At 42.3% G+C, this 24,301-nt stretch overlaps 1 protein-coding gene across 1 annotated transcript; it reads right to left on the bottom strand.

The window, feature by feature from the left end:
• Positions 1–12,631: 12,631 nt before the first annotated feature.
• On the bottom strand, positions 12,632–14,763 carry LOC311254604 (uncharacterized protein). Its single transcript, XM_084348474.1, has 2 exons — positions 13,386–14,763; positions 12,632–12,985 (listed from the first exon to the last, which is right to left on the bottom strand). The coding sequence occupies exon 1, from the start codon at positions 14,726–14,728 to the stop codon at positions 13,565–13,567; it is 1,164 nt and encodes a 387-aa protein (XP_084204600.1). The 5' UTR covers positions 14,729–14,763; the 3' UTR covers positions 12,632–12,985; positions 13,386–13,564.
• Positions 14,764–24,301: the final 9,538 nt, after the last annotated feature.

Raw genomic sequence — 24,301 nt, 5'->3', positions numbered from 1 at the left:
ACTCTTCCTCCGTGGCTGGAGACTGAAAGTTTAGATAAACTGCCAAAAAGACCTCGAAGTAAAACTTTGTACCAAACAATTTCTTGTAAGCTGCCGACGTGATCGCCCCTGTGGGATCAAACCACCAACTTAGGACGACCCATACACTTAATATCAGAAATGTACTTTTTATACTTGGGTACAGTAAATGTCAGATACTTGTACTTTTACTCAAGTATCGCTTTCAAGTACTTTATACAAGACTGTTATTTCATCACTTGGAGAGAATAGTGGCGGACCCCGGCAGCACTACGCCTACGACTGTCGTCACCTTCAGCTTCAACAGGGCTGCTGGAAATGTCCTCCTCCTGCTCTGCATTTCTCTTCCCAATAGTTCCCAATTTTTAGCCACGCTCGACATCACAGTTTAAATTTAGCTCGTAATTAAATCATGGATGTCGTATACACACCTGACATGCTTGAACAAGACTACGATAGCGAAACAAAAATACAACAGGAAAGACAAAAGTAAAATTAGATTACGTTTCAGTTTAAGTATTTTAAAATAAGTCAAAATTCAGCTGTATTGTGATATTATACTATTATAGTATGTTTGTTTTTTAAATTAACTTCCTCTGCGTACCACTACAGGGTGATAGTGTTTGTTGGTGTCATTATGACACGGTCATAATGCCGGTTGCATGTGTGGTGATGATTTCCCTGCCGCAGGTAAAGTATCGTCCTCACCTCAGGCTTATCAACCGAGCTACAACTACTTACCGATGATGCTTATGTACTCGACTCTCTTCATTTCTTCACACTTTGCTCCTATTTTCTGGGTTAAACTGGTCCCTAAACAGATCGTTAGAAGACAGCGCAACGTCTCAACTGAACACCCAATGTGAGATCAATGAAAATACATCAAACTGCTGACCAGTCAAAAGCCAAACACACAAACTGACGAATATGTAAGTAATTAGGTATCAGATTTGACTTGTCTCCTTGTCATCTGGATCCATTCCTGCATCTTTGTTCGTGCACCCGACGTGTTCATCCAGAGTTAATTAGGATGAATCATTTCCTCAGGGCTACATTCTCACGAACAAACACGGCACGAAGGAGCAAAGGCCAAGGCGGATGTCTTCATACGCGAAGACCGCAACGAGCACTGGAAAAAAATATATTCAGTAATATGAAGACGTCTCTGAAGTCAAACAGCACTTACAGCAACGAGGAGTCGAGCAGAGTGTCAATACCTGAGGAGAGAGTGTGTGGGTGAACCTACAGAAAGCAGGCAGGAAAAGAAACTGTAAACTCTGAGGTGTGTGAAGACCTGGAGGCCATGTAGTTGTAAATGTAAGGTAAAAGTAAAGAAGAAGAAGACTGAATGCAGAGTGTGTGTGCAGAACGGAGATAGAGGTGAAGGTGAAGGAGAATGAAAAGACCTCAGGAAACATAAAGGTTCAGAGATTTGTACATTTCCAATATGTCATCGTCAGCCGTGGGAATCCAGGTGTTATCACAGCGCCATTTATCTGATGGAGATACTAGAAAAGCATGGCTGCTCCCAATTTGTTAGAAAAGGCTAACATTAGCATCCTCAGCCACTCCCTAAGCTAACATTACCATTTGATTACATCCAGTGTGTTTCACTTACAGTGAATGTGTCCAAGATGTGTGCTGATATTTCCTTTTCTTTACCTTTTCCTATTGTCTCCCATTGTATTGTGTAGTGAAGTGATTGAACGCTAACGTGAGCTGTTGTCCAACGGAAAGCGAATGGGTTATCAGTTATATAGTTTTACTGTGAAATGTAGCGCGGATTGTCTCTATCCATTGTCTTTTAAGTTGCCGATCAATCAGGAAGAGCTGGTATGATAACGTGTTGCAGGACTTTCAACCTGGAAAACAGCAGCACAACATTTGAGAGACCCACCCTGAGTGTGACGTCAGAGGAAAAGGGAAAGCTTCAACTTTGCTGCTGGACTTTAAAATCCACATTAAACACATTAAAAATCTGGACTGTCATGTACAAATTAGGAAAAACAATTTAACATTGGCTTGTGAGCTAGTTAGTTAGCACCAAGCCCCCAGGAAGCCAACTTGTGTGGTGGCCAAACTGTGTAATTAGGCTTTTTCCCGTAAATTACCTTTGTGAAAGAAGCAACTGGTGGTTAACGGTGGACACATTTGTTTTAACTGTAACAAACCCCTGTGAAATGACTCGTTTCACTGTCATAATTTGAGCCATTCCGTCCGCTAACCTTTGGAAAGTCTAGCAGAGCCGCACGATTGAATTATTTTATCCCCATTCAAGTTAGCCGGGCGCTAAAGACCATTAGACGACTCGGTTGGCAGAAGTCTGCAGTGCGCTCGCTCTACAGGTCACACGATGCGAAAGCTATGAGGAAGACAGTCGAGTCATTTTGGCTTCATGCGCCACTGAGCAGCTTTCATAGAAATGAATGGGACTTATGTGCAGGTATAATTATAACATCCTTGGTTAGCACGGAGGTGCAGTGGTTAGCACTGTTGCCTCATGGGAAGAGGTTCCTGGAGTTTGAACCCAAGAAGTGTGACCAGAACATTAAAACGACAGAGAGTTCCCAAAACCTTCAATTTCATTCCTTCTTTCTTTCTTTCTTTCATTTATTTACCCTTATTTCCCGTTCGTTTCCTCCTTGTCTCGTTTGCCGGTAGACTGGCTCACACATGCAACAGATAAACCTGCCCACACACACACACACACACACACACACACACTTCTCTCACAGCCATCAGAGGCTGCATTACAGCGGTACAGGAACCATCTGTTGGTCGGAATTGAATCCTGCTCAATTAGCATCTCATTTGCATATGATTAGCATGTCATTAATGGAGAATTATGCAGAGTAATGTGATTGCTAAACGAGTTTTGCTTCCCCCCGCAGAGTAAAAACCTCTGTTCTGCTAATCGCTGCTGGCTCGCTCTCCCCGACTGTCGAGGAGAAGCGCGCGTGAACAAATGGATGGATGTGGGCGTGAAAGTCCGGTGAAAACATGCACGCCTAACTTTTTGTCGAGTGTGTCCGCAGGATGTTTGTTTGCATGTGTGAGGCCGTCGTTACCATGCCAACACCCACACTGGGCTGTAGGTGTGCTGGTCATGTCAGCAACCGGTCAACATGAGGGAACATCAACAAAAAATAATCATATTTCTTCAGATATGAGGTGGAGAGGTGGAGGTCATCCAATGTTGGAGAACAACTCATTACAAAACATATATGTTCACAACAACACAACTGTTGTCTGTTATGGGTCAAATTTAATGTTAAAATTATATTCAGCAGTTATAGTTGTTCACGACAAACTGGCACAAACTACATTTGCACTGTGTTTATTCTACAACATGGAAGATGCAGTTTCTTTAGGTCTTTGCCGATGTCAGCAGCTTTAATTCTGGCGTGCACATTTTCACACCGGGCGCAGACGTTCTTGGATGTTTTTGAAGTCAAAGCGACGACAGCGTTGCCAGGAACGGACGGCTGTGTGGAGGAACTGCCGCAGCTTGAACCTGAATCTTGACTCGACACCGATGTTTTATCTCCTGCCAGGTCCGCCACAAAGTGGACGACTTGTCCAAGAAGCACTTCCATGAGTTATGAGGTAAAAGAGCTCGATCGTAATTAAAAAAGTGTCATTATTTTTGAAGACGGAATCAAAAATGTGATGACAGTTACTATGAGCTACCTAACCCTGAGCACAGCACATGGGGAAAGTCAAACGACTGAAGGAAGGAAAAAACATGGTAGATATCATTTTACACAACTCAAATGCAGAAAATGGTCAAATTGACCTCCAGCATGATAAGATGTTAAGAGCTTTGAGAAGACGACAGCTTTTGGAGCAGGCATTTTGTAGATGAAAACATAGTTTCGCTGTTTGTGTCACCTGTTTTCAACGGTGTGCTTTAAACAGTGCCACCAAAGACGACTCGTACTATCATCAGTCTCTGGAAACAATCGTGCCTTCTGTCACTTTACTCCTAACTGAAGCCACAACTGACAAATTGAGCGATGCATGTCCAATTTTTGTGCAAACCATTATTGTTTCACTTCGTTGTTTACTTATTTATTGCCTGTAATATCATGTAATTCAAAAAACTGTTTAAGAGTGAAGGAGCGAGCACCTTTAAGGAATATATACAGTAGAGTCTGTTATAGCTGGTTAGGAGTGAGTCGTATTCAGTCGGGCGATGAAGTCATATCTGGTGCTGAAGGATTCCCTGCTGCCTTTTGCCCTCATGAAGATTATTTTACATTTCAAATGTGTTTACAGCTTTTCCAAATAGAGCCGGAGCTTTTACCTCCTGCAGCAGAGGGGAAGAAAGGTCAGAAAACTGTGAGCGAATGGTGAAATAGTGCAGTTTGTGTTTAGCTCGCTCTCTCACAACAGAGACTCAGGTAATGTGTGTCATTTTATACCCTTATTGTTTGTTTTTAAGCAAGTGTGTGTCACAGTGTGTGTGTGTGTGTGTGTGTGTGTGCTGCACGCTGCCAAAACACAAGGACTCTCAAGGTTTTTTGGCTCCTGACCTCTTTTTTTTTCTTCTTCCACTGCTGTTTCAGCTCATTAGAGTCACAAGCTCACAGATGACTCGATGCATCTACGGATCGGACGGTTTCCCTCCGGGTATTTTATTCTTTATTTGCGTGTTTTTTTTCCTTTAATTAAAAACCTCCAACATTGACCTTGCGCTGACTCCGGTCCAGTTTGGAAACGTCCGCACCTTTAAAAAACCTTTAATTATCCGAGCAGCTTTTAAAAACGTCTTCAAAACATCCCGGCTGGCAGCTGACCAGTAAAACCCACAGAGTTTAATGTCAGCCCCGCCGGGTCAGCTGTGTCACCTGGCTGCCTCTTAATTGGGCCGAGCTAATCATTGTTGGTGATTGATTGTCCTTAACTCGCTCCTCCGAGCAAACTTTAGTTCCTACTGAAGACACAAATCATTAAAAACAGCTCACAAATATATAGTTTTATTCTTTAAAAGGAGCCAGTTATTCCTAAACAGCTGGGTTCTGTAGTTTTTTGCAAGAAGTTACTCTAGCATGAGGAAAAAGTGCATTTATCGGGGACTATTTTCAGCGGTGGATTAATCCACATTTGGTGCTCTAGTGAGTATTTGGGGCAACAGAACAGGACATGAGTGTTTTTAGATGAATGTTTTGGATCCAAGGCAGATGAAGAAGTTGCATGCATACAGTATATTATTAATGAAATGTCCTGTAGCATACTTAGATTATATGAGAGTTTATAAAAGCACACATAAATAATGAAGCAGAGCGTACCATAACAGCATTCATATGTTTTATTCATTCATTATTTAATTCCCCTACGTCCATATGTCATGGACGCTACAGAGTGACAGAAACCTTCTGATTTCCTGCTGGATTCGGGCTCTGGCTCTTTTAACATTATGCTTTAAAACAAAAGATGTTGATCCGGACTGAGCTCGGCACAGATGTGGAGAGTTCCCTGCATCTGGCACCCTGCAGTCAATGTCACCTTCTCCAGCTGTTTGGTGTCTCAGTTTGGAGGGTGACACCCTTCAGGAAGAGTTTCCACTGTGACAAAATTAACTCTGGATTGTAGGCGTACCCAGGCTGACCTGCGTGTAGGTGTATGATTTGAGATTCCACAGAAAAATATATCTGCAGCTTGATTCCTCTTTTGTTCTTTTACAGCATGAGTAACTGTCTTACTCACTCCCTCTTTCTTACCTTTCTCCTTCAGCAGTTACTCATCAACATGATCAACAAGTTTAACAGAAAGAAAAAAACTCAGTGATTCATGCCGACTTGCTAAGGGTGCTCGTGTTCACTTCTGTTTCCAATTTGTTGGCAGAGGTGCACACACATACTCGTTTCCCACTGGACAAAAATCCCACTTAACGTCTGGCTTTTGTCTTTAATGTGAAGTCTTGCCGCTCAGCCGCCATCTTGGCGACATCTATCGGCGAACAAGACCGGACCCCCTACCTAATGAGAGCCATAACTTCACTTTAAACGGTCATCGAGACATAAAAACTTAATGTATAGAATCACCAGTCAAACTCTTGCAGCAAAAGTTTGGTGACTTTGCCCCAAAATACAGTTTAAAACGCCTTTTTTCCCCACAGGTTAAACTTCTACAGATGTGGAGACCTTCATTAAATCATTTGAATCTCCCATTCTTCACAAACTGAAGCACAAGATCGAAGACTTTTTCTGTGCACACAAAAGGGTCATTTTGCCAAATTTGGGGCATTTTGTCCAAGCCCGCCCCAGGGATAAGATGTTAGTGTGAAGGAGAAGAAGTGTTTCCACAAAACATGTCATGATACGTTTACTTTACATGTTTTTTTACCTATTTTCGATTCTGAAATTATCGCGGGACCTCCTCGGTCTCGCAACTCCAGCTGTCTGGCAGTGCTGCACTCAAAACGCAGCCGGTGGTGGTTGACGGACGTAGCAGAGCCGCTCCACAACGTACATGCAACCAGTGGATTTCACTCTATTTATGTCTGCTGACACGAGGCCTGAGGTCCCTTATTGTTTCAGGACAACATCAAACATCACTCATCTACTTTTCCCATCAGCTCCTCTGACCTGCATAAACATCTCTCCATCATCCACTCTGTTTGCTTCCTGTCCGTCCTTCACTTCCATTTACCTCAGTTCGATTTATCAGGTCGTCCCTCACAAATCATCTAATCGGTCTCGCTCTTTGTGTCACCTGTCTGTCCCTCAGACTCGGATCTGTCGTCCATCTGTGGCTTATTTTATCATCTGTTATTCCACGTCCATCATCCATCTGCTGTCTCACTCTCCTGGTTTCTAATCATCCGTCCTGTTCTCGATGGTTATCAGTCCATCTTACGTGTCGCTGGTTCACGAAGCTCTCGTTCTTCTCTCTATAAAGCCCTCTGTCTCGTTTCCCTCACATTATAGTTAATTCCTCCACGGACTCTTTTCGATGTCTGTTAATTTTTCTCCACACGCCCTGTCTTTTGAGCTGTTGGTACTCTCTTCAGTTCTTAGGACGACTTATTTTGCTGTATGACTTCTTATTTTGGTTCCATTTTTGGGGATACTCTTTATTTATAACCCATTCGTCCAAAGGAACTTATATTTCATCCTATTTATACACTGTGCATCTTTTCACGTCTTGCTCAAGGACACTTTTCAACATGATTTTAACTTGCGCAGTTGTTAACGCACACTTTCCTCCAGCTGACCGCAGATTGACGTCAGACTCCCACAAACACACCGCAGTGTTAAAATGAAACCATTTAAACAATGTGCGAGTAAATGCCTCCTTTCCATCGGGTTGCTGTCTTCTGCATGGGAACTAACTCTTCACCTCTGCTTCACCTCTCCCTCTGATCGTCGGCGTGTTACCTTCTCTTCTTCGCTCTCTATCAGCTCCTCATGCAGCTTCGGTCGGTCCATTTCCACTCCGTCTCTCCCCGGAGCAGACGTCTCATATATCTCCTAACTCGTCCTCTTTACACCCATCCGTCCCCCGTGCTGCCAGGGCTGATGGAGAGAGAAGGAAGAGGAGGAGGAGAGCGGTGAGCGTAGTAAAAAGAGATTACTCTCTATCCTCCTCTCCCCAGGCTCTCCATACGTACTGCTGCAATGCAGTTACAGTAAGAGGATGGGTGGTTTTGACATTGCACGGATTGCCTGCGTGCCAATGTGTCATCTGCTAATGGGAAGCCGACTCAGCATGTTGGATACAATATTTTTTAAGTGTGTGGCCCGGTTGGGACTGTTTGATGATGCAGTGTGACGTGTAGGCAGACTTGTATAAATGCAAGTGTGTGTGTGTGTGTGTGTGAGGAATACATATGAAGAATTTATAGGAGTTTCTCCATACTTTTTATTCGTCACTGTGTTCATTTTTCCCACATGGAATAACAGATGAGCACCTTCACCCTGACCTTTTAGCTGTGTACCTGTACATTATTTATACGGTCTCCTGCTCAAGCTATACTGAATCCTGTCCATATTGTTTACATTTGAATGCATACAGGCATGTTGACTGAAGCTTCTGTAAGTCTCCTGTTTACTTTTTACATTTTTTTTTATAAATCAATATGTATTTTACAGCACTGAATTACCACGTCACAAGAAGATCCTCTCTACCACAAATATTCTACTAATCTGCAACAGCAAATTAGTTTTGAACTACTAACGTACCTTTTTTGCCTAACGATGTCTTGGTTAATTAAGATTTTTTTTTAGACTTAGACAGAGTTTATTGTCATTCAGTGAGCAACACGTGAACGCAGAACGAAATTTCGTTTCAGAGGCTCAGCATAGAATTAAAATATGAACGTATATAAAAAATTACCACATTAAAAATAATAAATATCAAAAAGAGAAACATACTGAAAGTGCAAATTATTGAAAGTGACATTGTTGAGTTAGGTAGTGCAAATATTTTGAGGAAACAAGGTATCCAGAATAAACGACAATTGTCACAAGGAGTTCAGCAGTCTGATGACGTGGGGGGGAAAGTTGCTGCAGAGCCTTGTGGTCCTGCGCCGAATGCTGCAGAGCCTCTTTCCAGAGGCCAGCACGGAAAACAGTCCATGGTGAGGGTGGGAGGAGTCTCTGATAATATTCCCAGCTCGGGACATGCAGCACTTGGGAGCAAAGTCCTGAATGGATGGGAGAGAAGTCCCAATGATCTTCTCCGCTGTCCTCACCACTCTCCTCACATTTCTCCAGTCAGAGGCTTTGCAGCTTCCACACCACATGGAGATGCAGCTGGTCAGGATGCTCTCCATGGTGCTCCTGTAGAATGTAGTGAGGATGGGCGGGGGCAGGAGGGCTCTCCTCATCCTTCGCAGGAAGTGCAGACGCTGCTGATCCTTCTTGACCAGTGCCGTTGTGTTCACAGACCAGGTGAGGTTGTCTGTGATGTGCACCCCCAGGAACTTGGTGCTGCTGACCACCTCCACAGCCGAGTTGTTGATGAGAAGTGGAGCGTGGCTGGGCTGCTTCTTCCTGAAGTCGACAATGATCTCTTTGGTTTTGTCCACGTTCAGGATCAAGTTGTTTTTTCTACACCAGCCCACCGGCTTTTCACCAGCTAGGAGATTGTGCCTTGAACATTGAACCTTAAGAAAAAATGTTTTGTTGACCTGTTAAAGGCTGCTGTAATTCAAAGAGTTCAGTTTCACTTGAAGAGTGTTAAAGGTGATTTTTAATTTGAGGTTTTAAGGTGTGTTGCAAACTCACAAAAGTTAGTTCATTAAATGGACCACAGTAAATGATGAATAAGATCTAATATTAGCTTACATGATAAACTTTAATGCGTTAAAATAGGTTTAAAGGGTGATCTAAAAACATATAATAAGATTAAATTTGGTTAAAACAGATGTGAAATTGGTTTAAAAATTAGCTTCAAGTAGGTCCAAAATCCAACAGGATCAGATGAACATTTAAATGCTTTAAAAAGGGTTAAAAATGTTATAAAGACCATTTGATATAACTCAGTGAGTGATTTTTATTTCAAGGAGACTGAAAGTGCTGATGGCTGCTTATATGTGTATTTCTGTTTACACTTAATTTCATGTCTTCGAGCAACTAATACAGCACAAATAAGCTTTCTTTAAAACTTACCTGTTGTTGAGTCTTATGTGCTTTTTGCTACTTATATCTCAGCGTCTAAACACTCATTTCTCCAGTGAGCGAACTTAAAAGTCTTCACTTGTCCTATTGATTATTGGTTTCGATAGATGTTGTCTCTGTCCCACCCAGTGCCTTATATAGCAATTCAGGGCTGAGACCGGTTACAATAGCATATACTGTTATAAAATGTGTGTAATAGCTGTTGTAATATGTGTAACATTATCAGCATGTGGCATAAACTATGCTCATGTCATTCCTGTCACGAACCATGTCCACCCTGTCATGGAAGGCTTGCTGACAGGTTGGACAATGACAGGGTGGACATTTTTGGCTAATGTTGGCATTTAATGAGCACATGGTGGACCTTCAGTTAGCAACATGCTTTTTTAACCACCCTCCTCTTAGTCGCACATGGTCTATCATGAAAGACAGGGAGTTCACTGCGTCAAACAATGTATTTAGTGGGCTCATAAAGTTTCTCAGGAAAGCAGGCCACGACAAAACTCAACATCATCCCGCCATCACCGAAGAGGACTTTATAATATTGAGGAACTCGGAGGCAATGAACCCAAACACAACACAGGGCTTGGTACACAAAGTCTGGTTCGACATCCAGCTACATTTTGGGAGGAGAGGAAAAGAGGGTCTGCGAAAACGTACACTACAGTCTTTTGCAATAAAACGAGATTCAACAGGTGGGTTAATCAAATAGCCTAAAGGACTTGCAAAGTGCCATTAATAGCACAATGAATTCAAAATAATAACACTCTGTTAAGAAGAAACGTGGTCAAATGTGTCTGATTACTGTTTTTTTTCTGTCTTAAGGCAACAAATATGTGACGCTCACCTTCAATGAGGATACAAAAAACCACAAAGAACATCATGACATGGATCGTCAAAGTAGACAGGGGTTTATGTTTGAAGATCCAGGGAGTGAATTGTGCCCGGTTTCATCGTTTGAAAAGTCCCTGTCTAAAATCCCAAAAGAGGCTAAAGCTTTTTACCTCCATCCAAAAAGAGGAGAAAAGTTAGGGGAGGTGTGGCACTCTTTGGAACCGATGGGTGTAAATGACCTAGGCTCCATGCTATCGCACATCTCTAAAGATGCAGGCACGTCAGTGATTTACACAAATCCCAGCGTCAGGAGCACTACCATCCAGAAACTGGCCGAGTGCGGACTGGAAATGAGAGAAATAACGGCCGTTAGCAGACACAAGTCTGAGAGTTCGTTACACAGCTACTGGGCACCTTCTCTGGATAATAGAAAACTGGAATAATATGCTGTGCACCAGCCGTGGAAACGTCAGGCCGGCGGAGACCAGCCCCTCAAACACCACTACAGCATCGCCTGCGAAACGGCTGAGATCCAGTATGGACTTTATGGATAACTGTTTCACCAACTGTTCTTTTCATGGCAGTCTGCAGTTCAATTTCTACAAATAAATCCTCCTTGATGAGTTACTGGATACTAAATGGTGTGTAACAATGAGATAAAATATGATCCAGGACAACACACATGTACGACCACAAATAAGAATCTAAGACATAAGATAAAATAGGGAAGTTGCATACAGGAATGAGATGTGTGTACATAATAAAGTAGAAAATAAAAGTGTTATGTGGTTTAACAGTCTGGATGTTACCTGGCTAATATTTTCACCTTGTGGTATATCAGTACAGTAGAAGAACAGTAAGATTAATATAGCTATTGTAGCCTATGCAGAATAAGCAGAAGTAATAAATATTTAGATGTAAGAGACAATGTAGTAAATGTCGCCTAAAAATGGATCATATAAACTAACTTTATACCTATAAACTATCAGCATATCAGATTGCTGATTAATGAAAGTATAACCATTAATCATTGTAGATAAAGATCAGCTGTGCTGATGAATCATTGACACGGCACCTGCTACCGTAACGTTACTAGCTTAAAATTACTGTAAAGTCGGCAGACGTAATAACTATATCAGTCCATGAAAAAAATGTTTTTTTCCAGCGGATACCTTAGTTACATGATTGAGCAAGCAAAGCAGTTGTGTGTTGCTACAGTATGTGTGGTATTTATTCAGTTTTGGGAAATTGCGATGTTCTGAAAGCATAAGCTGAAGTTGGCTTCAGCTGACAGGGACTAGTTAACGCCAGACGTCACGTATTTCCATTGAAACGAGGACAAACACTAGCAAAACTCTTATACTATGAGAACATATTGTTCCACATTATGGATACATTTTTCTAATATATTTTATTTTTATTGGTGGTTGTTGTACAATCGCATTATTACACGAGAGGTCGTGCTTTACAGTCATTATTGTCACTTGATGCTAACGTGATGCTAACGGAACTCGATGCAAGCGCCTTGTTCCTGACGGCATCACTGTCGTGACAATAGCGACGGTAAAGCACACCCTCTCGTGTAATAATGCTTAACTCTGCAACTAGCCACTGTTTCAGGCTCCAGTGAATAAAGACAAAGTGGTGGTAGTCATGTCACTGAAAACATCAGAGGGTTTCTTAAAGGGGCAGCTAGCACATGCAAAATGTTCAATATGATTGTGAAAATAGAAAATACACGATCAAAATGACTTGTTTTATCAAATAACTTGTTGTGGACAATAAAGCCATGTAAAACTGATTTAGCATCATTGAACCACTTATTACAGACACTGTGGTAAGCAGAGCAGTGTGTGGGACATGCCAAGATCACGTACATCCAATTAAAAAAACAAACTTTAAAATGACATAACATAAAATGAAGGCAACACATTTCAAGAGACTTATCATTGTGCTGATGTGTGTGTAAATGTTTGGCCATTAATAATAAGACCTCAGAGTTTCATTATTCTGCTACATTTTCATGATGACTGAGTGATTCTGACGAGGACACCAAAGGCACTTCATAGTGGTATTGACCCATATACTGTAGATGAGTGGTGGAAGAAGTACTCAGATCCTTCATATGTGTAAAAATACGTACAACTATGTAACACTTTTTATAAGTGCTTTATTCAAAACTTTAAGTAAAGGTATAATCTGCTGAAGGTACTTAAAGTATTACAGCTTTACAACAAACTTTAAATTCTCAAAATCAACTGACAAACATTACTTTTTACATTTTTTTAAAACCTTTTTAAGGCTCTAATTTATTATTTGATTTAATTTCATGTTGTTTTTTGTTATGCCCAGACTTAATGATGGTATTATTTTTGTTGCTGATGGTGGTTACGGTGGGCCTTGCAGACCCAGATCAGGACCAGGTACCCAGCCCCAAGCTCTCTAAGAAGACGAGGAACAACTCCCCGTGAACTTCAGAACAACCATTTAAGGACACGGGAAGAAACCTCGGGAAAGGCAATTCAGAGAGAGATCCCCTCTCCTCGGACGGCTGGGTGTGTATGCACATTTGTTTCTTATCTGGTCTATCTGTGAACACTCGAAAGGTGAAGGCACTGTAGCTTCACTTTCCCAGTGAAAAGTTGAGTCATGACCCTGAAAATGACTGTATCTGATGTATTTTTTTTTAATCAAAGAATTCACCTGACAACTCCCCAGCTCCTGCTCATTGTATCATCTGACCTTATTTTATACATTTTTTTTTAATTAAAGAATTTCTTCTTTAATTAAAGTTGGCTAACCGGAGCACCCCGGAGAAAACCACTAGTAGCACAGGGTTAGTGTGTTTGAGTCAGTGTCCTGTCAGTTCCTGAGCGTGGATCAGGCCACTAGAAGATCTTTCTGAACCATTTCACCAGCTCCTGCTCATTGTATCATCTGACCCCATTTTTTTTTTTTTTTTAATTAAAGAATTTCTTCTTTAATTAAAATTGGCTAACCGGAGCACCCCGGAGAAAACCACTAGTAGCACAGGGTAAGTGTGTTTGAGTCAGTGTCCTGTCAGTTCCTGAGCGTGGATCAGGCCACTAGAAGAGCTTTCTGAACCATTTCTTCTTTTTCTTCTTCTTGCTCATGAGCTCTTCCCGCTTGTGCCTCATGGCGATTTCTTCCTCCTCCCACTCCAGCTCCTTTTCCTGCAGCGTTCTCTCGAGATCCCTTTTGGCCTGACCGAGGGATGTTATTTCCTCCTGACATGCCCCCAGCTCCTGCTCAGCCTTCGTCAGAGCAGCCGTGAGGGTGCTGATCTCGTCTTTCTGAATCTCGAACTCCTGCCTTTGCATGAGATGTTTGTCAACCTGTTGGCTGCCTTCATTCAAAGCAGCCATAAGAGCGTTGTTCTCCTCCAGCAGCGTGCAGCACAGGTGCTCACTCTTCAGCTGATCCTCTGCCTCTTTGAGGGCAGATGTGATCTCCCTGGTCTCTGCTTTGTGTTCCCTAATCTGGAGTTGATGGGAAGCCTTAGTGTAATTTACTTGCTGTTGCAGATCCTGTGCAGTCTTCTTTAAGCCTTCTATGCGCTGATTGAGGCATGTTTTTTCCTCTTGCCACTCCACCTGATGACTCTCCCGCTTCTGCTTAGCATTGCTCGGCTCAGCCACGAGGGTTTCATTCCTGTGTTCCTGCTTGTCCAGCTGAGCTCTGGATTTCTCAATCTCCTTCAGCAGGAAGGTTCGCCTCTGCTGCCTGTAGAGGCGCTCAGTCTCCAGCTGATCCTCCACCTTCTTTATGGCAGATGTGATCTTCTTGGTCTCTGCTTTGTGTTCCCTAATCTGGAGTTGATGGGAAGCCTTGGATCTTTCCACAGTGTCATATACTACCTGTTGCAGATCCTGCATCTCCTTCTTTAAGCCTTCTGCGACTTGATTGAGGAATGGTCTTTCCTCTTGCCCCTCCACCTCATGACTCTCCAGCTTCTGCTTAACATTGCTCAATGCAGTGTTAGAAAGCAGTAAAGAGTAGTCAGCTATACACTTATCTAGCCCGGCTGCCAGGTCAGACATCTTCCTCTTCCTCAGTTCAACCTTGCTCAAAGCAACTGAGGGTCCAGCCTCCTCGGAGTTGTCTTCAGGCTTTGTCCTCTGCTGGACCCCTGTTTTTTGTCTCCTCTCACTTCTCTCTCCTCTCTTCTCCTCTGAACTGTCGCTCCTCTCACTTCTTTCTCCTGAACGGTCCTCTGGGATATCTTCCATCTTGCCTTTGCGACGAATGTCGAATGACGAATATAAAGTCAGGTCTACTATGTATAACAATTTAACATTCTAAATGGCTTTATGACATCACCGGGGCTTTGATGTATTCTTCTTTGATCTTCTGATCAAAGCAGGATCAAAGCGGGTGTGGCATATATGTCAGGAGGATATTGTTGTCATGTTGTTGCTATGGCAACAATATAGAATGTTTCTTGTTCTACAAAAACTTAATGGCCCTTTTTTGATTGTATGTTATTCCAAAGTGTAGATATTTAAATCATCTAAAATGCATGTCTGCTGCTGTCATTTCTCATTAATCACAACAATATCACTAACTTTAGGTTAATAGCTTAATTTATGCCATGAATTGGCAAAGCTGGAATTTGCATTTACTGCCAGTCAAATAAGAAGAGCTGTTTTCACTCAAAAAAAAAACAGGGACCTCAATCACAAAAGTTAAACATGATCACCTACTGACGATGTTCAGCTCTGGAGACCCGAGACAGGCTGCATCAGAAATTTAGGACCAAAGTTGTCATCGGCCTCTATGATTCATTTAAAACCAACCAATCTGAAATGAGATGATGGTGAATGCAGTGACAAGTGTGATGTTGTCGGCAGTGTTTTAATGTAGTTAACAGAGGAAATAAAATGTCCCAGCTTTATGGCTAGAGTGTTTATTGTTTTTTCTGCAGCAGGTGGAAGACGGAAATAGATGACATTTCTTTACTTGCTTATTTCGAGATTCACCACTTTGTTTCAGACTTAAAATATCTCAACAACTATTAGATGGCTTGCCATTAAATGTGGTACAGACATTCATGGTCCCCAGAGAATGAAAACAAATGACTTTTGACTTTTCATCTAGTGCTACCATGAGGTTGACACTTTTATTTGGGGGTCCTAGTAGAATAGGTTTACGTACTTTGATTTTCAAAAAACACATTATTTTTCACATGGTGCATTGCTGCAGCATAAAGTTTAGACTCATATTCACTTTCCCCTCAGGATGAACTGTAAAGACTTAAGTAATCCTGACAAGGATATAATTGGCAAAATGAAACAGGAAATGACTAACCATAAACCCAAACATGACAAAAATATGATCACATTCATTTTGAATAATGGCCATTAAAGCTAAAAAAAAAAAAAGGGTAATTTTTTTACCTAAAAAAAACTAAAACATAAAAAAACTTAAAACGTAACGATAAAATGGACGATTGCCTCTGAGGGGTTTTTGCAAAATTTAAAAAACTACTCCTCTGTGGATTGCCCATTGTTCCAACAGGCCATTCTCCAAAAGCTTGAAATTGTCCCACTGGACCAGATTTGACTGCTCGAAATGCCTGTTCGGAAAATCGCACTCTCCCTTGAGTTGTTTGCCCCCAGATCTTAGTGACAGATCAGCTACCCTGCATGTGATAAGCAGGTGAAGAAGGTTTCCCATGTCTGTATCTCAAAGAAATAGTCTTTGTATTGTTTTCGTTACATATAGGTCATAAACATTGTTTATATTTATGTTTTAAGCAGCGTTCCAACTTCTCTAGGACCTGGATTTTTATCTTGTCTGAACATAAATATCATATCTTCCCTGGAGGATCTGGTTGAAGGACCCCTCGGAGGGATCCGGTTGTAACCTGAAGGAGCTCACATCAAAGAGAAACCTGATTGGCAAAATGCAGCTTTGATCACATGCTTCCTGCTCTCCCAGATGACAACAGATGCTACCTGTATGTGTGTGTGTCCCTCGTGTGTGTATTCACATGCCAGATGTGTGTATAAAGTGTGTGTTTCAGAGCCTTAGCTTCACACGGTGGTCTTAATTTAAAACACAGATTATATTCTATGCAGATGCGAGACAGCCGATCATCAAGAACAAGGCTGATCTAGCGGCCAGATTTGAAAGTGGATTAACCCGCAAGGTGCCCTCCTGACTTTAGACCACGCAGGGATGTAGGACAGGAGGAGGATTCACACACCTAACAACAAACACATTCGCCGTTATGAAACCATCTGCCTTTGTGTGACACGTCGAGACTTAAAGTGCAGACGAGCAGCAGAAGTGAAAATGACTCAGAATGAATCGATGTTAAAGTTCAGTCCTGCCCCTGAGCAAGGCACTGACAGATAACACTTTATCTTGCCCTCCAGTGTGTGCAGGTGTGTGTCCCTAACACTGATGCACATGTGCCAGCGGTGCACACAGCTGTCCAAGTGTGTATTTTGATCTTGTGTGTGTGTGTACTTCTGCCTTTGTCCCTGTATGCCCCTGATTTTTTCCATTCTTGTCTATTCATGTGTGTGTTTGTGTGTGTGTGTGTGTGTGTCCAGGCTTTAATAAGCCTCCGTGTGATAAGTGCGGCTCTCTGCAGCCTGGAGCAACACCGTTGAACTCCAAGTCCGACAACCTTTTGGTGTCTGACTGAAATGAAATGCCAGCTGCAGCCCGACACTCTGCTCAGACCTCCAGCCTGCAGACACAAACCTCTAACCACCTCGCCGGGCACAACACCACAGCTCCTTAATCTCTTAAGATTGTCAAATGTCAGCTCAGATGATCAGCTCTGAATGCATCGGGGTGACCAGGCAGACATACAACATGGCTGACACTGAGGAATATAGACAGAGAGAAGGCTGCAGGACAGGAGGGATTTAATTTGTTTTCAAGCTTAAGCTGTTTTTACCGCCAACTTTGGTGTTTTATCCTAAGTGTAAGTAATCATGTGTCATGTTTCAGGCGCATGTCCATCCTCTCTGTCCTCAGAATCAGCAGCTGTCAGTTCTTTCTCTGCAGAATGTTTGTTTTTATCTCGACCTCAACGCTCTTCAGTCGAGCCTATTCTTTTGTTGTTTTTGGACACTAAAGAGAAGACGCGTGATAACTTGTGTTGTTTTCTGTTCCATTAGTTTGCTTTGGACACTGATACATAGATATCTCTGAAGTTTTTGGTCATAGTTTGAATGTCCGCCTTCATCTTCTCTCTCATACAACAGAAAGACGATATATTCCAGAGTCCGTCATTTCGGGTGCGTTGACAATATGGCTCTTGACACAGTGTCCTAGCTGCATGTGAGCGCCCGATGTGACGTGATTCTCGCTGTCCCAGCTGAGTCTGTGACATACGCACTTGATTCTGTTGTATTTGGTTTGTTCTTGTTTGTATTTGGTTACAACTCCTGCATTCACCTTTCTTCTTTGTGACGTGAGCATTGGAGAGTTTCTATCAAGGGTTTGATGAGTTTCTCTTTTGCTATGAAACTATCCATATGACCTGCTGTGAACCATTAAATTATATTACATTCAACCAACTTTCTGACATCTTAAAAAATGAGATGTGCATCCCACCCTGAGTACAGCGGTAGATTTTCAGTGGTTTATACCTTTAATCACAGAACGCTTTCAAAATTTAGACCTTTTTCTACTGTTTTATAGATTTGGGGCAAAATTTCTCATCTCTCCTCATAACTCTCACTTTAATCATTTATCTTCTGCCAAAATCTTCCTTTTTGAAGACACATTATTACCAAAGCTAAGCTGCATATTATCAAATGATTGCACAAGAGACAAAAAAAAACAACACACACACACGCACTTTTAATCACTCAGTCACTTTTTTTACTGTTAATATTCTGCACACTGACTCTTCTCCTCGCACAGATGAGGCAGTTTGGGAGGGTTGGGGAGATGAAGAGATAAACCCAGGATATATATTATTCATTTTTTCAGAGAAAACCTCCCTCAGATCTTTATATTTCTCACAGTACAATAAAGAAAATTCTGTCTCAACCTCTCCTTAATGACGAAGTGAAAACAGTGTGCCGCCCTGGGTCGTCTGCTCCTTCTGTCACGGCCACACTGCGTCGACTCTCTGCACATTTTGAGTGTTTTCCTAAGTTTTACATCAGTCGCAGTGGTCAGGTACTCTGCCACCGTGTACTCTCTTTTTAAGGGTCCTCCTCCCTTCCTCTTTCCTTTACGAGCTCCAGTCCACCTCTCTCTGCCTGTCAGCTCTCTCTGATAAGCACTCGTGTCTCTCTCGCTCGCTCCCTCGTCGCTCTTTCATTAGCAGCAGCGTCTTTGATCTGAGTGAAGGAGGTTGTAACTCTGCTGCCTCGCAGGTTGCTCTGAGCCTCCGACCACACAAACTCTCAGACCAAACGTACAAAAAAGAAAAAATACTGATTAGTACTCGAGGATATTTCCAACCCATACGTCAATGCAATGTACAGTACGTTTCTGCAAACTGTGGGTATGTTGAAACTTAACTTTTAACAGTGCTGTACTTCTGCTCTGATTGGGTTTAGGCATAAAAACTGTGGGGCTTCAACATAACTGTGGTTTGCAGAAACATACATCGTCAACATTTATTCTGGTGACTGGGTTGCTATGTCCCGTACGTAGCAGCTAAGATGGATGCAATGTCCCGGGGTCCAACCTGCATATTAAAAAAATAACAATAATTCTGAGCAGAGTGATCATAAAGTGCAGGCTGTAGGTCTGAGAAGTGAGGCCAACGCAAAAGTGCCTGAAACCTGCATGCTGCCAGCAGGGGGCGACTCCACTGCTTTCAGAAAGAAGTCGGATTGTGTGTAAGCTTATGAGAAAATGACCCTACTTCCTCAGTGATTTGTCACCTTAGTAAACAGTTTCCCAAACACTAGTTTCAAGTTTTCTTCAACACAGCTTGATGTTCGTTTTTGTAAATTATGGTCCCATGGGGTGTACGCGGGTTCTCGGTCAGGTCCAGTCAATATCCTCCCCAGCTCCACCCTCTCGTCCATATTTCATCACTTCTGGCTCCAAAAAAACAAAGATGGCTGTCACATAAACGCTAAATCAACATCCGCCTACCGTTCACTTGGGGCATAAGAACATTTGTATCTGGTGCTGAAGCAAATGGCATCTTGGCTTCGCGTGGACACTTTCTGTGACATGAAGCTGCAGTCACAACCAACAGCAAATACGTGTGTGTGTGTGTGTGTGTGTTTCACCCCTCAGACAGACTACACACCAGCAAACTGAGCTGACACGGTTGGGTTTTACACTTGGTTATACCCAGGAAAACAAGTTCACAAAACGGGCCTTGCAAGACTCTACTGAGCTATCTTTTCTTCTGCTCTCAACAACAGAATCACTTCAGAACCGTTAAGAACTTGGGACACCCAAGGTCTTATAATCTGTCAGGAACCACTCTCATGTTTAAGAGTGTATAAAAGTAACAGTGACACTTTTCACATCACATCATTTCCACATCTTTCAGATTAAACCTTTTTTTTTTTATCAGCTGAGACGACCCGAACATCATTATTGACTATTTGCTCAAACCCAATAAACACCTTCTGACATGATACACTGAGTTATACTACTCATGACAAGTACATTGATGTTAATGTGTCCTCATGTGTGACATCATGTCCAAAACTTCAGCTTGAGAACTTGCTTCTCTTAAGAGATTTTTAAATATATATTTAGTTTTCTCTTATCCTGTAAAAAAAAGCCAAAGTTCAGGAGCCGAGAAGGTAAGAAGTTATCTCTGCCGGAGGTGATTAGTCCAAAGTCAAACAGAGACTGTGAAGTAGTGAAACTAGAAACAAAGGGAGAAAAGAAGTTGAATCTTAAAGTTCATTCAGTTCACACGGTGCTCTGTACAGTACCACCGCGGATGAAGGCTAGAGTCATTAAGAGCAGCCCACAGAGGCTGACATGCTATAAACATGACAAACCAGGCCCGGCTTTGAAGAAGTTCCTCCATTTTTCAGTTATCAGAGAGCTGGTAAAGAGTGAGTCCTGGTGGATCTTCAGGGCAGATAGCGCTGGAGGCTGATCACTGCCGAGCTCCTGCAGAGGTGTGCCTGCTGAGATGTGAAAAAAAAAAAGAAAGATGTCGGGGAAGTATGACTTCAAGGGAGGAGGTCAAGTGAGTTGATGGAGCAAGCATACTTTCTGAGTTTCAGATGAAAAGAGAGCTGAAAATCTACGTTTCACGCTTTGTACTCGACAGCGGGGCTCCACTTGTGGGAGTAATTAGCACCGCGGCTTTTCTTTTGAAGTGAGCTCGAAGAAACGGTCGTTGGAGAAAGCCGCCGCTGCCACTACTGCTTGTGAGGGCCACACAGTGCCGGAGATACGAGGGGCGGGAAAAAAGTGAAGCTGGAGGTGATGGTTGGTTTCATGCTGCATGTAATTTGGCACAATGCAAGAAACATTATTTGGATTCTGTGCAGTAGATGGAAGGAAAAACCTCACTGGGCTCATGATGACTTTAACAAAAACAACAGATCTGATTTACTCAGATTTCAGTGTGACGATCCTTTTGGCTGCCAAGGTGGCGCCAGTTGGCTCTGAACGTCCCTTCAGTTCACATGTTGGGTTCAGTTTATGAGCAAATCTTATTAGTGTTTTGGAACGGATCTCACATTATCATCTGTGAGCTGACGTTTCTCTGCTCTGTATCTGCAGGAAAGCTTCCCACACTCACTCTGGCGATGGTGGAAACCATATTTATGGGGGCTAAATTGGACCGAGACTGGGGCAACGTCCAGGTCTGGAGGTCGGTCTCTGGTGAGGGAATAGAGGAGGATGAGGCTAATTTGCATGTGATGTTTCCCAAATACAATTTGCTGGTCTCATCTGTTCATGTTTGTGGAAAAAAACAGGCAACACAGATGACAACGGTGGCTGCTTGATGCCAGATAATCAGGACATGTGACTTTTTAAGTCCTCCAAAGTCATTTGCTTCCTGTAGGTTATTTCTCTGGTGTGTTGTGCAATCTGTTTCTTCCATCTTCAATCTGCAGTCTAGACTTTTTCCTTAGTTTTTTGTTTCTTTTACCAAACACAGAAAATAGCGGAAACTGATTTGAATACTTTATTTTTCTTATTGTCATCAAATCCAATAAATGCACCTTCAAAAAACCAACAATGGAACGAATCTATGAATACGTTTTGTCAGCGGATCGAAAGCCTGACCTTCTTCCTCCGTGCCATTGAGCTCCAATGTGTCCAAAACCTATTAAGAACCAGTTTGCAGCTCGAGTTTCACAACACTGGATGTTTTAATGGAGACTTGTCGACATACCACGATATAACCACGATCCTTTCCATCCCTAACCGAGTGGTTTTTAATGCGTAAACCTAAGCAGAGTGTATGCACAGCACTGTGACAACTAAACAAACATAAAGTTGCAACGTGGTCATATTATTTTTACAGAGATCACTGATACTTTTATGTCGATGACGATGGATTGTATTTTTGTTAAGCTGCAGTTTACACTGAAATCCATTTAAATCCGTTTAACCTACATTAAACTAAACTAATCTTTGTTTGAGAAACTTTCTTCTTGTCTGATTTTCTTCTCCAGGATATATATTTTTTTTGGATCCGCTGCTGAACATCCCGCCGGCCGGATTTTCCTGCGAGCTTTGAACGGGTCACATTCAGAATCAAGATGAAAGCAAATGGAAATAAATGACGGCGACACTTTCAGGCTGATCTTTTTATGGATCTGCAGCCAAAACTGATCTCCAGGCAGCAGATACAGCTGAGGGGCCTGTGTGTGTGTGTGTGTGTGTGTGTGTGTGTGTGTGTGTGTGTGTGTGTGTGTGTGTGTGTGTGTGTGTGTGAGACGCTGGCATTAGTCATAGTCTGGTTGGAGCGACCAGTAACCGACTGGGGACAGGTGTGTCTGGTTAGCGCTCACACACACACACTAATTACAACCCTGGCTCGCTGTCTGTTCGGCTTAATCCGCCCGCTGGAAGGTTGCCGTGGCAGGCGGAGGCTCCCAAGGTTGTATGTGTGTGTGTGTGTGTGTGTGTGTGTGTGTGTGTGTGTGTGTGTGTGGTGATCATCGATGTGTAGAGGTGTGTATGTGAATACTTACGGTGTGTGTGTGTGTGTGTCTGTCTGCTGTCCTCAGGTTGACTTTGGTCATTAATTCAAGTTTCAGCTTGTTTTAAATCTTTTTCTCCAAAAATATACAACACACGGATTATTTAACAGAAGCATATCATTTTATGCCGCATGCTTATATTTCTAAACATTATAAAAAACTGTGAAGGGAAAAACTTAAAAGTGAATAACGATGCAGCGGCTCGAGTCAGGGTCCCTCGTAAAAATCCAATTTGCACCAAGATTTATTTTTGAATGTGTTTGGAATAATCAGACCAAACAAAATAACACTAAAACATTTCTTTGGCTATTAAATTTAATTCACTGTCCCCCAAAAAATGTGAATTTGCCTTTTTTTCATCGATGTGGAACCAGAGAAATAAACACGAAAAAGACATCTCGACGTTTTAACGACAGGAAAGAGGAGACGAGGAGAAAAGTGAGGGGGAATATGAAAAAAACATGAAGGAGAACGAAGGAAGAGGAGATAAGAAGAAATGAAATGAGAAAGCAACAGATGAGTTCAGCAGGAGGAGTTTTCAGATTCCTCTCGTATGACATTAGTCTTCCCTGGAAAATAAGAGAGGAGAGGAAACAGAGACAGCGTGAGATTTATGAGGTAGAGGAAAGAGCCTGATAACACAAACATGAGCCAATTTGCCACAGTGATAGCAGAGAGGGAATTAAATAAAAGCTTCACTTAAATGTGACGGATGGAGACGTACTGAGAGGAGAAGAGGAGGGAAGATGAAGCAATCTGAGTGGAGAAGAAAGGAAATAAAGTTCAAGAGGAGAGCAGAGAGGACACACAGGCAACTAAATAAAGCAAATATTGAGTCACTTTGTGTGCTCGCAAATAACCTGATAACCGGCGAGTGACATTTCGCTTTGTAAAATGTCAAATCCTCTTTTCTTTTTTTTCAGCATTTTGTGAACTTCTCCAACCTCCAAGTTGTTTTTATTGGTCAAAGTCGACACGCTGCAGTCAGGCCGATGTTTCCTGCAACTTCAGTCGATGTTGGGAGACACTAACAGAACAACAGAGGCGGGAAAACTTCTTCAGAGGAAGTGACTGAGTGGAGGGCAGTGGATACGTCGTCCTCTGTGGATCTGTTCGTTGTGAACGCACACTGCTGAGGGTCGACGCTTGCAGGGATTTTCTTTACTTCGCTGTGTTGGAGAACCAGTTTCTCAAACGCTAAATCAGGATGGGGGTGAGGGCCATGGGGGCGGTGGTGACTGACCTGAAGCAGGTGGAAAATGTCTCCTGTCAGTAATAACATCAGTGAGCAGCTATCTGTTTTATTTCACTTTTTTCATCACGTTTTCACTTTCAAAACCCAACATTTCCTGACTCTGCTGCTTCATAATAAAAGCTTTTAAATAACTAAATAACGGAGGACCTTTATTGTGAAAGATGTATAGGAAATGAAGTGCGTTTTACGTTTCTGCGCACCAGGGACACATTGAGATTAATATGTGTACCGTACGCACCGTAATGACATCTCTACAGTACGTGTCATATCATGTTGACATTAATTTATATGAGGTGACTTTCATCTCGGGAATATCTGGTGGTGCCAGAGACCACTGTTCATTATTATGTGCATGTTGTATGATACTCACAGGCTGCTATAATATTAGTACTTAAATTATATAATCTTGCTTGGCGTCTCCTCTA

The sequence above is a fragment of the Pagrus pagrus genome, assembly GCF_965226575.1.
Source record: "Pagrus pagrus genome assembly, chromosome: 3".
Classification (NCBI taxonomy): domain Eukaryota; kingdom Metazoa; phylum Chordata; class Actinopteri; order Spariformes; family Sparidae; genus Pagrus; species Pagrus pagrus.
The sequence above is the reverse complement of the archived record's forward strand: the minus strand, read 5'-3'. Positions and strand labels throughout refer to the sequence as shown.